At 37.7% G+C, this 13,804-nt stretch overlaps 1 protein-coding gene across 4 annotated transcripts; it reads left to right on the top strand.

Moving 5' to 3' along the window:
• The first annotated feature begins 4,372 nt into the window (after window positions 1–4,372).
• Window positions 4,373–13,565, top strand: DTWD1 (DTW domain containing 1). Of its 4 annotated transcripts, none has more exons than XM_079317902.1 (5): window positions 4,373–4,464; window positions 6,733–7,011; window positions 7,718–7,861; window positions 8,704–8,977; window positions 12,758–13,565. In XM_079317902.1, the coding sequence occupies exons 2-5, from the start codon at window positions 6,739–6,741 to the stop codon at window positions 12,985–12,987; spliced, it is 921 nt and encodes a 306-aa protein (XP_079174028.1). In that variant the 5' UTR covers window positions 4,373–4,464; window positions 6,733–6,738; the 3' UTR covers window positions 12,988–13,565. The 4 variants fall into 4 exon arrangements, with proteins under 4 accessions (XP_079174028.1, XP_079174026.1, XP_079174027.1 ...); XM_079317900.1 differs by lacking the exon at window positions 4,373–4,464 and adding an exon at window positions 4,718–4,797; XM_079317901.1 differs by lacking the exon at window positions 4,373–4,464 and adding an exon at window positions 4,840–4,937.
• Window positions 13,566–13,804: the final 239 nt, after the last annotated feature.

The raw sequence follows: 13,804 nt of genomic DNA, 5'->3' as shown, positions 1-13,804 counted from the left end.
ATTTACTCAGAATATTTACAATGTTCTTATCAGTTTGTAACTACTTTAACACAGATTGTGAAATTCAATCACAGTAATACTACTTGATGTTAGGTTAATTTGCAAAAAAATAATAAAATTATTTAAATTAATAACAACAACTTAATATGGAAAAAAAAGGTCAAAAGTCAGAATTTCAGAGAGATTGCTGGTTATAACAATGAGCTGGTGAATATTAGGGATCTGCTCTTCTTTATATATATTCCTGTACCAATGTAATGCTGCTGATCCTACAGCACAAAGGAAGTGGTTTTGATAGCTAATTAGGAAACTTTAAAAATATTTTTATAGTGAGAATTCAAATTTGTTCATAAAATAAATTAATTATGATTTAATTTATATTCTAGGTAGGTATACTTACCAAGTCTGTATTTTATTACATCAAGCATCTACACGTTAAAGACAAATATTAAAGAAAGAATACACATTTCCAATTCAAGTTGAAATAATAAAACAATGTGGAACCTTGGCTTTCACAGAGCCTTGAATTCTGACTCTACCCCAAACTGACCTTCCCAAGATGAAAGCTGTCCTGACCTAGCAGTCACCACCTTGCTCAGGAACAGGGATCACTGCCTGAAGCAGATCACAAAGGCAGCAGAGACATGGTTCAAAATCAGCCCTGGTTCTCTCAACTGTTATTTAAAATCCTGAATTCACAGGAAAAGATTGTGACTTCTCACTTACCTTTTCTAAAGTATTTAAAGCCATAGCTAATTCCCACTGAAGTTGAGTTAGAAACCCCCAGAATTTACACTTTTTATGGTGAATCAGTAATCATATTTCCACAGCATTTGGAATTTCTATTACCCAATACATCAAAATTCATGCAATCTCAGAAAAATTGACTTAGTTTACTGTCAGAAGTATTTTTTGACTTACAAGTCAAACCATATCCATAGAACAGAACATTGTGTACTTTTTAAAATGCAAGCTAAAGAAACTCACCTCTACATCTCTACCATTTAATTACTCAACCATGAATTTGGGAACCTGAAAAATTTATTAAAACTTATTTAAGAATTAATTCTATTTCACTCAGTGAAATAAATAGTATATTCAGCTAAGACAATTCACAGTATGAACTGTGAAAATATTTCAGATAAGGAACAAACTAAAACTGATACTTTAGATGACTACAAGATACTCTTAGAAATATAAAGAAGCCAATGTAGTCTTGTAAGTTAGGTTTTTTTACCCCCTAACAACATGCAGAGATAGGTGTAATTACATTTCTGTATCCAAAGGAAAAAAATTTTATCTGTATTGTCTTATCCATAAAAAGAATTAAAAATATTTAATACTCCTTTGCTTTCCACATGCCACTTGTCTGAGTCAGCTTTGTCTGCAGCAATTTGATCAGTAACAATGTCTTTAAAAATCAGGTAGGTTTAGCCAAAAATAGGGGGCTGGATTGATGATTTTATTGATTAAAGCAGGCAAAGACCTTACATATATCTGGATCTACAACTAAATGTGTCTACACACAAAATTTAACACACTGTACAGGCCCCCTGCATCACTGGAAGGATTGGAAGGTTTAAAATTTACCATTTTAGGCTCATCTTTCCTTTATTAACACCACAATCTCTAGAGAACATGCTTGCATAGACTTTTGCCTGCACTTTGCTTAGGCCTACACAAAGTGCTCCTAAAACCCAGGCAAAACTGGGGCTTTGGTTTATGAAGCTTTTTTAAATTAAAAACTTGACACCTCACACTCACAGACTGAGGGAAAGCTGTAAACACTTATCTGGGTCAATGCCTGGTGTTCTGTTCAAGGGCAGGAAGATGTTCCTCCAGATACACCAGGCCACACTGGCATGAGAACACTTTTGAGCACGTTTCTGTGATTCACTGACATGTGTTTATTCTCTTCTCCAAGTCTGAGTGTAGTCTGATGTTCAAACAGATATTTACATAACACTAAAGGAATAATCTTTTTGTAACTTACCCACCAAAAAGTAAAGCCCATCAGGAGAGATACAACTCAGCCATTCTTCTGCAATCAGTACATTGCAAAAACAGATTTTTCTGAAAATTTTATAAATACAAAGATTAAATTAAGTAATCTGTGAACTTTATCTTGCATAAAGAATTGCAATACAAGTATAAATGCATTTTACATCTAAGAATCTCTCATTCTGGCAACACTGCAATGCAGACTGTGCCTTCCTCCTCTCTCATGTACTGCATTCAGAGAGGATTACATCATCTCAAAGAGCCAGAAAAACAGAAATAGACCAGGGAGGCCCATTACAGCGGACACAGAGTAATTAAAAAGACTATAACTTTTTAGTTAGAGAAGGAGATAACTCAAGAAAAGAGGGTCATTATGTTTCTAAAGAGACAAATAAAATCATGTGCAATTTAAGTTCTCGGAAAGGCCGGTAATGCCTTCCATCTGTTCAGAACAGCCTTGGAAGCACAGGAGGAAACTGTTCCTTGATCTAGCAAAGAATTTAAACTAGCAGCTTAAATGTTTGAGCAAATTGTTGGAACCAAAGGTGGTTTGAACTTGATCATCGAATTGATCACTTTCCTGAAATTACTTAGTAAGCATTAAAACAGAGTAATCAGTGTGTTTTTAAGCACTCTGGTATTGCTCAAGGACATTGACATGCCCTATTTTAATAGCAGAGTAGCAAGACAAATTATCTCTTTAAAAAGGTAAATCAGTGGAATATTATTGACTGCACTGAAACTATTAATACACACATGCTCATTCGGTGATTTCAGGGTAAAATGGTTACCAAAAATTTAAAAATTTAAAAATGTAAACAATTCAATACTTTGTTTTGATATTATCCTAAATTAAATTGTTTCATTTTTATGTCAGGTTTCTTCTCTTAGATATATATACTATTAAAAAAAATTACAATGAAATGTTCCACATATTTTCAAACCTTTTTTGTTTCTTTGTTCCAGTGGGGGAAAAAGTTCTGGTTCAAAGCTCAAAAGAGCTAATTTTCTGGTTTAAAAGATTTGAGTGAATCAATACCTGCTAATAATGTAGGCAGGTTAAAAGGAATGTCCTGCTTCTTCCAAAAAGAATGACATTCTGACAAATCATTGGTAACCACATTATATGAATTCTTAACAAACCAAAAAGGCATATATAGTCAAATATTTCCCCAGCAGTCTTACTAGTGTAAGAAAAGAGAAAAAGGTGAAATCAGAATCAACTATTCCCCCCTTCATTCTCATCAGAACCTTTCGCCTCATGGTTCAGGACTTTCTCTTTTGTTAGTAACAGCATGGCCTGATCAAATCTTTTAAACAAAGCTTGATTCAGTATCATCACTCAAGCACGGTTCCAACCACAGAAAATTGCTGTACAGCAGGCAGCAATTGCCCTCCAAGGTATAGCTTTAAGAACAAAGAAAGTTAACAGCAGAGAGGCTGCTCTCTTAAAGGTTTGCCATTTCTACAAAGCTCTTCTGCAGTGCCCAAGGGTCTTGGAAATACAACCTACACTCAAACTCAATTCCCATATTTACATTCATAGGGTTTTACTCAGGACCTGACTCCTACATGTTCACTTCTCCATGCACATGGGTAGTTAAAACAATAGCCAATTGGACTCACAACAGCTTAAGACTCTAATAATTCTTCAAAAAATGCTGGAATGTTGGGATTTTGGAAACATGGAAATTTGAAATTTTTTGTGCTGGTAGGTACAGACTTTTAAAAGATTACGCTTTTTGACTTGGGGTTTTGGAGAAAGTTTCCAAAATTAAATGACAGAACTAGAATCACTGGCGTATAGTTTGAATAGAAGTGTGTAATGTCACATGGTGAAGGGTTTGGAATTTGGGGTTTTAGAACATAGTAACAGGTAAAGGACAAGATGGAGGTTTTAGGGCGGTGGTTTCCTTTCTTCTTGTCCTTCTTCTTGGGTATAGGTAGTACTTGTTATTCGGATAAAAAATGCCACACTGCAGGTCATGGGTGTTCGGTCATTGGGTCAAAAATAAAAATAATGTAGGTATTAGTTTTTAATTGGACTTTTTGGCTTTAAAAGACCTTGTAACAAGCAACACATATATCGCCATTTCTTCATTTTTAGCTTATTAGCTACAAGTGCTGTAGCACTCACTGTAGTAGATAAGAACTAATAACCAACTAAGTCCGAACACGAAATTCTGTCTCTTATGCATCTAATCCCCCACTCTGACTAAAAAAAAGAAGATAAAAAGTGAAATAGTGGTGATCCCGTGTGAGGAGGACACCTGCTGGAGTCAGGGTCGGGACCTCACTGAAGAAAGAGATAATGAAACCAGCTGGAAGCTGCAGAAGTCACCGAAAAGAAGAAAAAGGAGCTCGGAAATCCCTAGAAGCTGGTGAAGGGTGAAGCAGAAACCTGTGGTGCTGATCATTCGCGGAAACGCGGGAGCTGAGGAGAAACTGACGGCAAAGGCCCAGGTACGCCTCAGGGTTAATCGATTACAATTATGGGAAATGTAATCTCCTGATTGCAGAGAGAATACCTTTAATCCCAACTCTAACTAAAATAATAATAATAATTAATATGGAAGTGGTTTTTGGCCAGGTTTTTGTAACACAAACCACGGAACAGCCCGTGTAGGGCACGAGGCGCCCACACAAACACAAACCCCTCAGTCAGGGGCGGCCCGGCGGGAGCCGCGCTCAGCCCCGGGGCCGCTTCCGTTCCCCGCCTCCCGCCGCGGCCGAGCCCGGCACTTTAGTTCCGGGGCCTGCGAGGGCCGCGCGGGAGCGGCGGGTGAGGAGCGGGCGGTGCGGGGGGGGCCGGAGCCGGGCGAGGAGCGGCCGAGGAGCTCCCGCCCCGCCGCGGCGGAGGCCGCAGGACAGAGGAGGCGGCGGGCTCGGAGCGCCCGGGGGCCGCGCTGTGCGCGGGGCGGGCTCGGCGGCCCGCGGTAGGAAGCGGCTCGGCGGCGCTGCGGCGGCGGGACGGGGCCGGGCGGACACGCCCGAGCCGCAGGAGCGCGCTGTTTGTGCGGTGGCCGCGGCCGGGGCTGCGCCCCCTCGCTCGGCTGCCCGCAGCGAGCAGCGGCACAGGGAGAGCTCAGGGCACCCCATGAGCCGCGCACACCCCGACATGCACCTACGCAGTCCTGGAATTGCAGTGCGGGGGGAACCCTCCACCGGCAGTGATTTACCAGGGCTGTGGAGATGAGGTGCAGATGGAGTTGTTATTTAGCCATAAAAATATATCTGAAATGAGATTTGGCTCCTAGATTCTAATCTGTCATTTTCTGAAGTGTACTGTATGTATCGCGCTGCAGCCTGGGCACAGCTATTATTCCGAGGCCTCAGCGAATCCTTTGTCATATCGCTCACAAAAGTGCTCCGGGTGTCACCGTGTAAGACATTACACTGAGAAGAATCAGTTTGCAGCCCGGGAATGCATGTCCAATTCCAGGGCCTCTCGCCCTCGGCTTCTTGGGAAACTCGATAGCAGCACAGGTTACTCTGAAATGTAAAGTATACTGGTTTTATCTCAGAGAAACTTGAAAGCAAATTGCACTAGAAAATTCATACACGTATTAGATTTTGTGTTTGAGTGAACAACTCTGACCTTTCAAAAGTTAGACTCTGACAGAGGGGGAGGGGAAGACATGCATGAGTATTTAATTTTACCAGAAAATAACTTTTTTTCTGGAATTGATTTTCATTTTGTGTTGGAAACTTAGCTGAGTTTTTTGGTTTTGTTACTTTACAATTTTATTACACTTGATTTTATTTAAAAGGGTAATTTTGGATTAGATTTCAGGACTTAGTGTTAATTTGTTTTTGTTAAATGTGACTTTGCTACATCATTTCATAAGTGTGATCCTTGCATGAAAAAAAAGTAAACCTAAATTAGCTGAAAGTAAATACTGAGAATAACTTCTTTCATTGCAAGTGATGCAGCACAAAGTGCCAAAGGCAGTTTATAACTAGTGCAGGCTCCTGGCTGCTGTGAGCAGCACCCAAGTGATCAGTCAGAAGCTACAGCAGCACTAATTCTGTCTGCCCTGGCGTGGGCACACGGTCATGTTTCTCATGCCTGGCTCACAGTGCATGCTGAAAATTCTGTGCCAGCTGCAGAAGTGACATAACAGCTGTCCTGAAGAAAGCCTGAAAAAAGTCCAGCGTGGGTACTAAATAAACACAAACTTGCAGAAGTCTAGACTGGGTCAGCACTTGCTATCTGGTACATGGGGCACCAAAACCCCCTTCTAGCTGTTACTTTTCAGCCTCAAGCTCTTCTGGAAAATTTATTCCATTTCACAAAGTTCTATTTAAGGGGGATTTCATTCAGATTATTTGGTTGGCCCACACTTAGGATGGAGATCTAAGTTTGCACAATTAGCTTTTGTCTTACAAATTTCTGTCCTGTAGGCATATAATTCCTTGCAATATTCATGCTGGAGACTAATGGGATTGCTCATCTAGGTAAACACTTCTTACCAGTGTTTTCATAAACTTTTAAGCACAGGTCTTAACAGCAGAGAAATAATAGACTTCTGCAGGAGTTAAGTGAGGGGGATAATGAATGTGCATCTGTGAATTAAGGATACAGATCTCAGGCTCTCCTGAAATCTCTTGAATGAGATGATTTTATTATTCTTTTGGTTGTAGGAAATACCTTCTATGATAAGATGCTTTTATTAAATGGGATAATTCAAGTGATAGTATTTTTATTTAACAACATTTTATCTGTTTCAGCTAAGCATGTCTTTAAATTCATCTACACTTTTAAATGAAGAAGACACTCAAGGAGCAAAAAGAAATAATGGGTGTTTGGAAAGCCTACTGCAGACTCCATCATCATTTCAAGATAATCCACTGCAACAATTACAGTTAGCATCCCAGGAAGTACTGGAGAAGGCAAAAAAGAGTGGGAGATCAAAATGCCCCCGATGCAATAGTTCAAGAATGTTTTATTGTTATACGTGCTTTGTTCCTGTTGAAACTGTCCCTACCACGGAAATTCCAACTGTGAAGGTTAATATTTTCTAATTAATTTTTATAACATCTTTTAGTTTTTCCTTACTGTGGACAGAGAATAATCTGTCTGCAGCCATTTCTTTTCTGACTCATTCTTAATAGACATTGAGCACAGCTATAAGTATGAATAAACTACAGTTAGATAAAATTACTGTTCTTACTTGAGGAATTACATGTACGAACACTGAAAATGTTCCAATCCTCACATAAACATTTATGTATCTCCTAGATGAGAATATAGGCTGAAGTCACTCAGCTTCTCATGCAACTGTGTTTTCCCAGTTGTTGAAAGTTTAGTTTCTAATAGCTCTGGCCAGAACACATTATATTGTGAACAAAATGTTTGTGCATAAAGGTCAATTTTACATAAAATGTGATCTAAAAGACATTCCTATATGTCATGGTTCTGTAATTCAGATAAGTACTCTTAAAATACAAATCCAGCTTACCTTATTGATTCTGTTTCTGGAGATTTTACCACCCTACTGCTGGCAGCATTCTATCATTGCTTACTTAGGTGTTTGCATAAAGTGGAAAAGTACTTCTTCTGATTTGTCTCTAGTTTAGTTCTAAACCTATCAAAAAAGATCAGATATGTTTTAATTACACACCCATAGGAATTTCTCCCAAATTTTGAGTAACCTTCTGTACAGATGTATGTAAATGTGATGATAAATACTGCTTTTTTCTTCTTTTACTCTAGTTACCTTTGAAGATTGACATTATTAAGCACCCAAATGAAACTGATGGCAAAAGCACTGCTGTGCATGCTAAGCTGCTGGCTCCTGATGATGTTACAATTTATAAATACCCGTGCATTCCAGAATATGAAGAGAAGAGACACGAAGTAAGAGATTCTCTGGAGACAGCCAGACTTTATGCTGGGGTTGTGCAGCTTTCTCCTGCACTGGTACTGCCCTGCTGGGAGGAAGCTGCTGGTCCATTACTGCAGTCCATCCTGTGCTCTGTCAAAGCTTAGCTCTGCAGACACAGAGTTCTGGACTGAACCCTTTTCTCCAAAGCTGAGAAAGACTGCAGCACTATTTAACCACCTTGAATTTTCTATGTTCATCGTCTTACATAGTGCAGAATTTGATTTACTGTGTACCTGAAGAAATATTTTGCTTATAAATTATTCAACTTGGAGCAAGTTAAACTGCAGTTGAATGTTGTGCTCATATTTAGCAGCTGCAGTGTTCAAACCTCCTTAAAATTTTTAACATTCACTATTACAGAGGAAAACTAAAATGCAACTCTTGTCTATCATAGCATAGAGCACAAAAAAAGTAAGCTATAAACTTGGATGTATGTGTTCATACATATGTAAGCTATTCTTTTTGGCCCTCCTGCCCCATATATGGCAGGGACAAGAGACATTTGAGCTTCCTTAGGGCTGACACTATTGTCTTGGCTGGAAAATCTTTTTATACAGAAGTGTTAGAGTTGGTAGTAGAGGCGTGGAAGTAACATTAATTAAAAATCTCTGTTAAGGATCTCAATTAATTAACGTGTTTTTAACATGCATTTAACACTATATTAAACAATAGAATATTTTTAAGAGGTACTATTTCATCTTGTCCCAACTTAAATGTTTATTACCAGGGTAGAAAACTCCTGTTCTTTAATATAACAATTCCTGTTTTATTGGATTTTGTTGACACTTGGATCTCTTTTGTTTTCTTCATTCAGATAGCACTTGTATTTCCTGGCCCCAATTCAGTTTCAGTAAAAGATATTGCTTTCCATCTCCAAAAGTACACCAAGAAAGGTGTCTGTGCTAGTGACGATGACTGTTCCAGAGAGCCACTTCTTAAGCAAGCAAAAATAGAACCTGAAGAAGAAAAAAATCCAAATGAATGCATCTCAAGCAGCAGGAGTGAAGGCACTAGACTGAAGAAAATAATATTTATTGACAGTACCTGGAATCAAACTAACAAGATAATAACTGATGAACGACTTCAAGGTAAAAAAATACAAGTTGATACTGAGATGTTATTGCTGCAGAAATAATTAAGGGACATATATCTGTAATAGACCAGAGCACATGTAAGCTTGTATGTACCTCCATATCTGAGTGTATATGAAGGATTCAGCAGCCTGTTCCAGGGCTGTGGAATACTTCCTGAGCCAAAAACTTCATTACATTTCATGTCATATAATTTATTTTGCAAAAGCATAATACTAGTACTAAGAAAGCCTTCACATTTATTTGTCTCACTTCTCCATTGGAGCAAATTTCCTCACTCTCAGAGGATGGGAGCTGTCATGTTAGACAGTAGAACAGTAGTTGGAATGGCCTCTGAAGGAAGCCAGAAAGATTTCCCTTGCAGGTGGCTGCCTGGGGCCCAGGGACCCACAGGACCAGTTGTGTACATGTTGGTGACAGACAGGCCCCAAGAAAGAAAATGAGGGATTTTAGGAGGTTCAGCACAGGTTTGTCATGGCTTGAGTTCTCTTTCTCCTAATGTTTATAATGAACATTTCCATGATCTCACTACTTCAGACACAAAGAGAATGGCTGCTTGCCCTCCACACCCTTCCAGCTCTGAAAGCAGAAACTGATGATTCTGCAAAAAGTTTTTGTCTTAGGTTCTTTACAAGAAGTTTACATTTAAGCATTCTAAATAAAACCACAAAAGACAAAACAATTTAGCAATAGCATTCCATTTCCTTTGAGATGCATAGGAGTTTGAAAATACTTTCATTAGTGCAAAAAGTGCACTTAGCTGGGAGGCATATATATACATACATACATATATATATATACACACATACATGTATACTGCTACTGCTTTGCACTATCCTACAAGGATTCTACAAGGAATTTCACAAATTTTCTTATATAGAAGATAAATGTTGCCTTGCTGTCTAGTCAGTTGATTAAAGAATCCCATATGTTAGTATGATGTATTGGCTAATTAAAATCCTGTTATAAGTACTTAGTTTAACACAAAACATACTGTATCAGCTACATTGAAGTATTACAGTATAGATTAGAGGAATTGCATATTCCAAGTTAGTGTAAAGCATTTGAAACTTACTTTAAGGGGATGAATTAAAGCAAAGTAACAGGCAGCCAGGAGAGCTGAAAATTTCCATGGAAGCCTATGCATATATTAGTCAAAAAGCCTTAATTTGCCTTGTTTTGGAGCTCTTGAATGTTTTCCAGTTTCCCCATGACGATGCTGGTTTGGTGAGCTACTCTCTTCTTTCTAGAACATCTCAGTTCCAGCTGTTTTGCAGCCCCCTGGGTTCCTGAGCAGGATTGCTGTGAGGTTTCATAGTGTCATGAATAGTGTCATGTCAGTTTCTAATATGGGAGAATTTCACCAATCCATACATTGGGTGTAACAGTGCACACAGCCCATGTGTGCATTGCTTTCCTTAGTACTTGTCATAAAGAACATAAATTGCATTAATACCCCTTGTAGAGATTGCAGTTTTCACTTCCAAGATGAATAGGGCAGTTTCCCTAGGCATAAACTGATGACATTTTTATGTTGTACATACATGAAAAATAGAGAACTGTTTTCATTTTTCAGTTCAATTGCAAATGAAGTCATCATCCAACAAAATATTCATCATATGCTAAAGTTCGAAAAGGAGTGTTCATAATTCCAAATAAAAAGTAATTGCCATACTTACTAAGATTAAGTTACAAGAAATACTGAATGAAAACATTAATGAAGCCAAGAAAATGTAAAGAAAAGCCTTGTGTGTTGTAAGCCTATATTTATATAGACAGTAAATGTAGTAAATTGAGCTACAAGAGAAGCAAATGAGTACATCAGTCTTAAAATAAGCTGAGAGAACTTGGACAAAAAAATACTTATGTATCTTGGAAAATATGCTTAATATATCTTTAGAAAACAAAACTAAATCAGTTAAAGACAAGGAATAGATGGTTGGTAATGTCTAGGATTGATTACTTCATTAAAAGTGATCCCTAGATGAGAAACAGTTGAATCTAATGTTCATGATGACTTTATCACATGAATGATGGAGCTTATTGGCAATATCACCATGATTGTTAAAGAAACTGATTGCTTTGGGTTTTCTTCCTGTAAATTTGAACTGCTTTGTATTACCCAAATATTTTATTAGCTTATACATTAATATTAAGGTTTAATATGAACGGTACATATTTGTAAGCAAACATTGCCTTTGGCTGTATGCATACAGTACAGATGAAACATGCTCAGTAAACTTTTATCCTTAACCCCCTCTGGTTCCATTTTTTTTTTAATGAAAGGTCCTAAAATATTTTGTTTGAAAGTGACTGATAACTGCATTTGTGGTAAGCTCAGTAATGTCTGTGGTCTTGCTTTCAGTGAATTTTGTTTGTATTCAAACCACAACTGCATGGAAGTTTATGTTGGAGGAACCATCCCTGAGATTTACTTTACTGCTTTTAGGGTGAAAGCATTGCTGGATTTGATGGAAGTTTTCACTTTGGTTGGGGCTGAGAATTCAAGTGTTGAAAACTCTTCAGGGCAACAAGCTTGCAGTTTCCTACTGCTATTTTGAGTTTCACATGTGAAGGATTATTAGAGATAATAATTAGACTATGCTGTTTTGAGATTTTGGTTCTGAAATACCAGTAATAATATTTAAATTCAGGGAGCATCTCTCCTGTTCAGTTTTTTTTTGAAAATGCTGTAATTGAGATTTCTACTACAATGCAGGATACCGTGCATTACCAACTGCAAAGCAAACAACTAAATTCCTGTTGAAATTACACTGAAAATAATTAAACACAGTTTGTAGATTAAAAGTGTAGTAATTCTACATGTAGTGCTGGGCTCTAGCATGAGTTTGGATCGTACTGAAACTTCCCTGTTCATAACTTCCAAGCAATTCTTAGATCATTCTGTTTTTTGTACTGTTACCTGTGTTAAATGTCCCATCAGACAGAGTATCATATTGTGATAGAAAAAAGTAACTTTACAGTCTGCTTCTGATATTGTTGACAAGTGTCATGATCAAACTGCCCATCCTGTTTACAAAGTGATAACATATTAAAGTGGTTTCAGTTTTGAATAGTTTGTGTATTCTAGAAACATAAAAACCAAAGATGCATGTTTAAAATTCATCTGAATAATAGAATACTTATAGAGACTATAAATAGATTAAAGACTTTCTTGTGCCATATGGGCACCAAATTCCCTCTTTCATCTTAAGTGGGAATGCTTTTAGTATCTAATAAAGTTAATAATGAGATGCTGTCATAGTTACTCCTGAGTAATTTCAGTGAGATTTCAGTTACTTAACAAGCATAAATGAAAAGTTCCTGGCTCTTGCAAAGAGTTCTCACTTCAGCCACACTTACAGCCTGAGGGATTCTGTTTTACACTTGAAAAGTATTAACTTTGGAAAAGATGAAATAATCATTTTATGATCATTGATGAGTCTTGGTAAGTGTGAGTTTCCCTCTTGCCTTGTGAAGTGACTCTGCAGTTCACTGAGGGCTGTGTGGAAGCATAACCTGTAATTAACTGCAGGTATGAAGATTGTAACCTAGGACTTAGAGCACTTCATCAAATTCCAAAGTGTTCCAAAAAGGAGGATAAAATTCTTGCCTCGGTTGTACAGATGAGAAATGGAGGTACAGGAAGATAAATTATTTTCATGCAGGCACTGAGCAGGCTAGCAGCAAAGTCAGATAACAAAACCAAAGTCTTCTTTGACATTCTGGCCACTAATCCACATTGACTAATCTAGCTCCATCTTTTTTCCTTTACAGGGTTACTGCAAATTGAGTTGAAGACAAGGAAAACTTGTTTTTGGCGGCATCAGAAGGGAAAACCAGATACATACCTTTCCACGATAGAAGCAATTTATTATTTCCTTGTAGACTACCATCAGGAGATTTTGAAAGAGAACTACAAAGGACAATATGATAATCTGCTTTATTTCTTTTCATTTATGTATTCATTGATTAAAGATTCCAAGTGTTGTGCAGGAAAAGAGTAAACTGCCTTGGTGCATGACACTACGTTTTTTTTTGTAATTATAAACTGCACAAACATAAGTGGGATTTATTTTTTAGAAATAGATTGTATTCTATATAACGTCCAAAAGGGAGCTGCAGACCTCATCCTGCTTGAGGTTTTAGAAATGCTCAGATAACCAGTCTGATGAGAGTTACTTTTTTGAGAACATTACATTTTGCTAAATATTGCTGTAGTTCAACTTGCAGACCTGATGTGCTCACTGTGATGAGCACATTTCCAGAGATGGGAGGAGAGGACTTGACCCCTCTTGCCATAAGGAGTGATCTCTTTTGACTGTAAGAAGGAAGTAGCATGCTGGCTTTTCATTGTTACTAATACTTAGGTCAGATGTTTTCTTTGTGGTTTGCACAGCAATACTGATTTCACCTTTATGGTGTAAAGGCTTACTGAAATGAGCAGATGGTGTTTAGTTGCCAGGGAGAGTGGCAGCAATACAGAATGAAAGAGGACATTAACTGAAGATGAATTATATACTTTCAAGATTGATTCTGGAAAATTCTTCTAGTAATAAAAAAGTGGTCTCTTTAAACACTGTTATACAGTGTATGATTTCTGTAGTACCATTCATGTACTGTTATGATTATTCTCCACTTCTTGGATAATTTTAGACTTCTTCAAAGAAATTTAGTTCAGTGTTTATTACTGTTATGTAATATCATTATTTGGGGGACCACTAACCTAACAAGTGTCACTATGGCATATTGTAGGCACCAAAAATAAAAGATGGTGGTTCTGACCCCAGCATTTCTGACAAGGCTTCCTTTAATTAGGCAGGC

This window comes from Erithacus rubecula, assembly GCF_903797595.1.
Source record: "Erithacus rubecula genome assembly, chromosome: 14".
NCBI classification, from domain to species: Eukaryota; Metazoa; Chordata; class Aves; order Passeriformes; family Muscicapidae; genus Erithacus; species Erithacus rubecula.
Note: the sequence above shows the minus strand (reverse complement) of the source record. Positions and strands in the feature narration are given on the sequence as shown.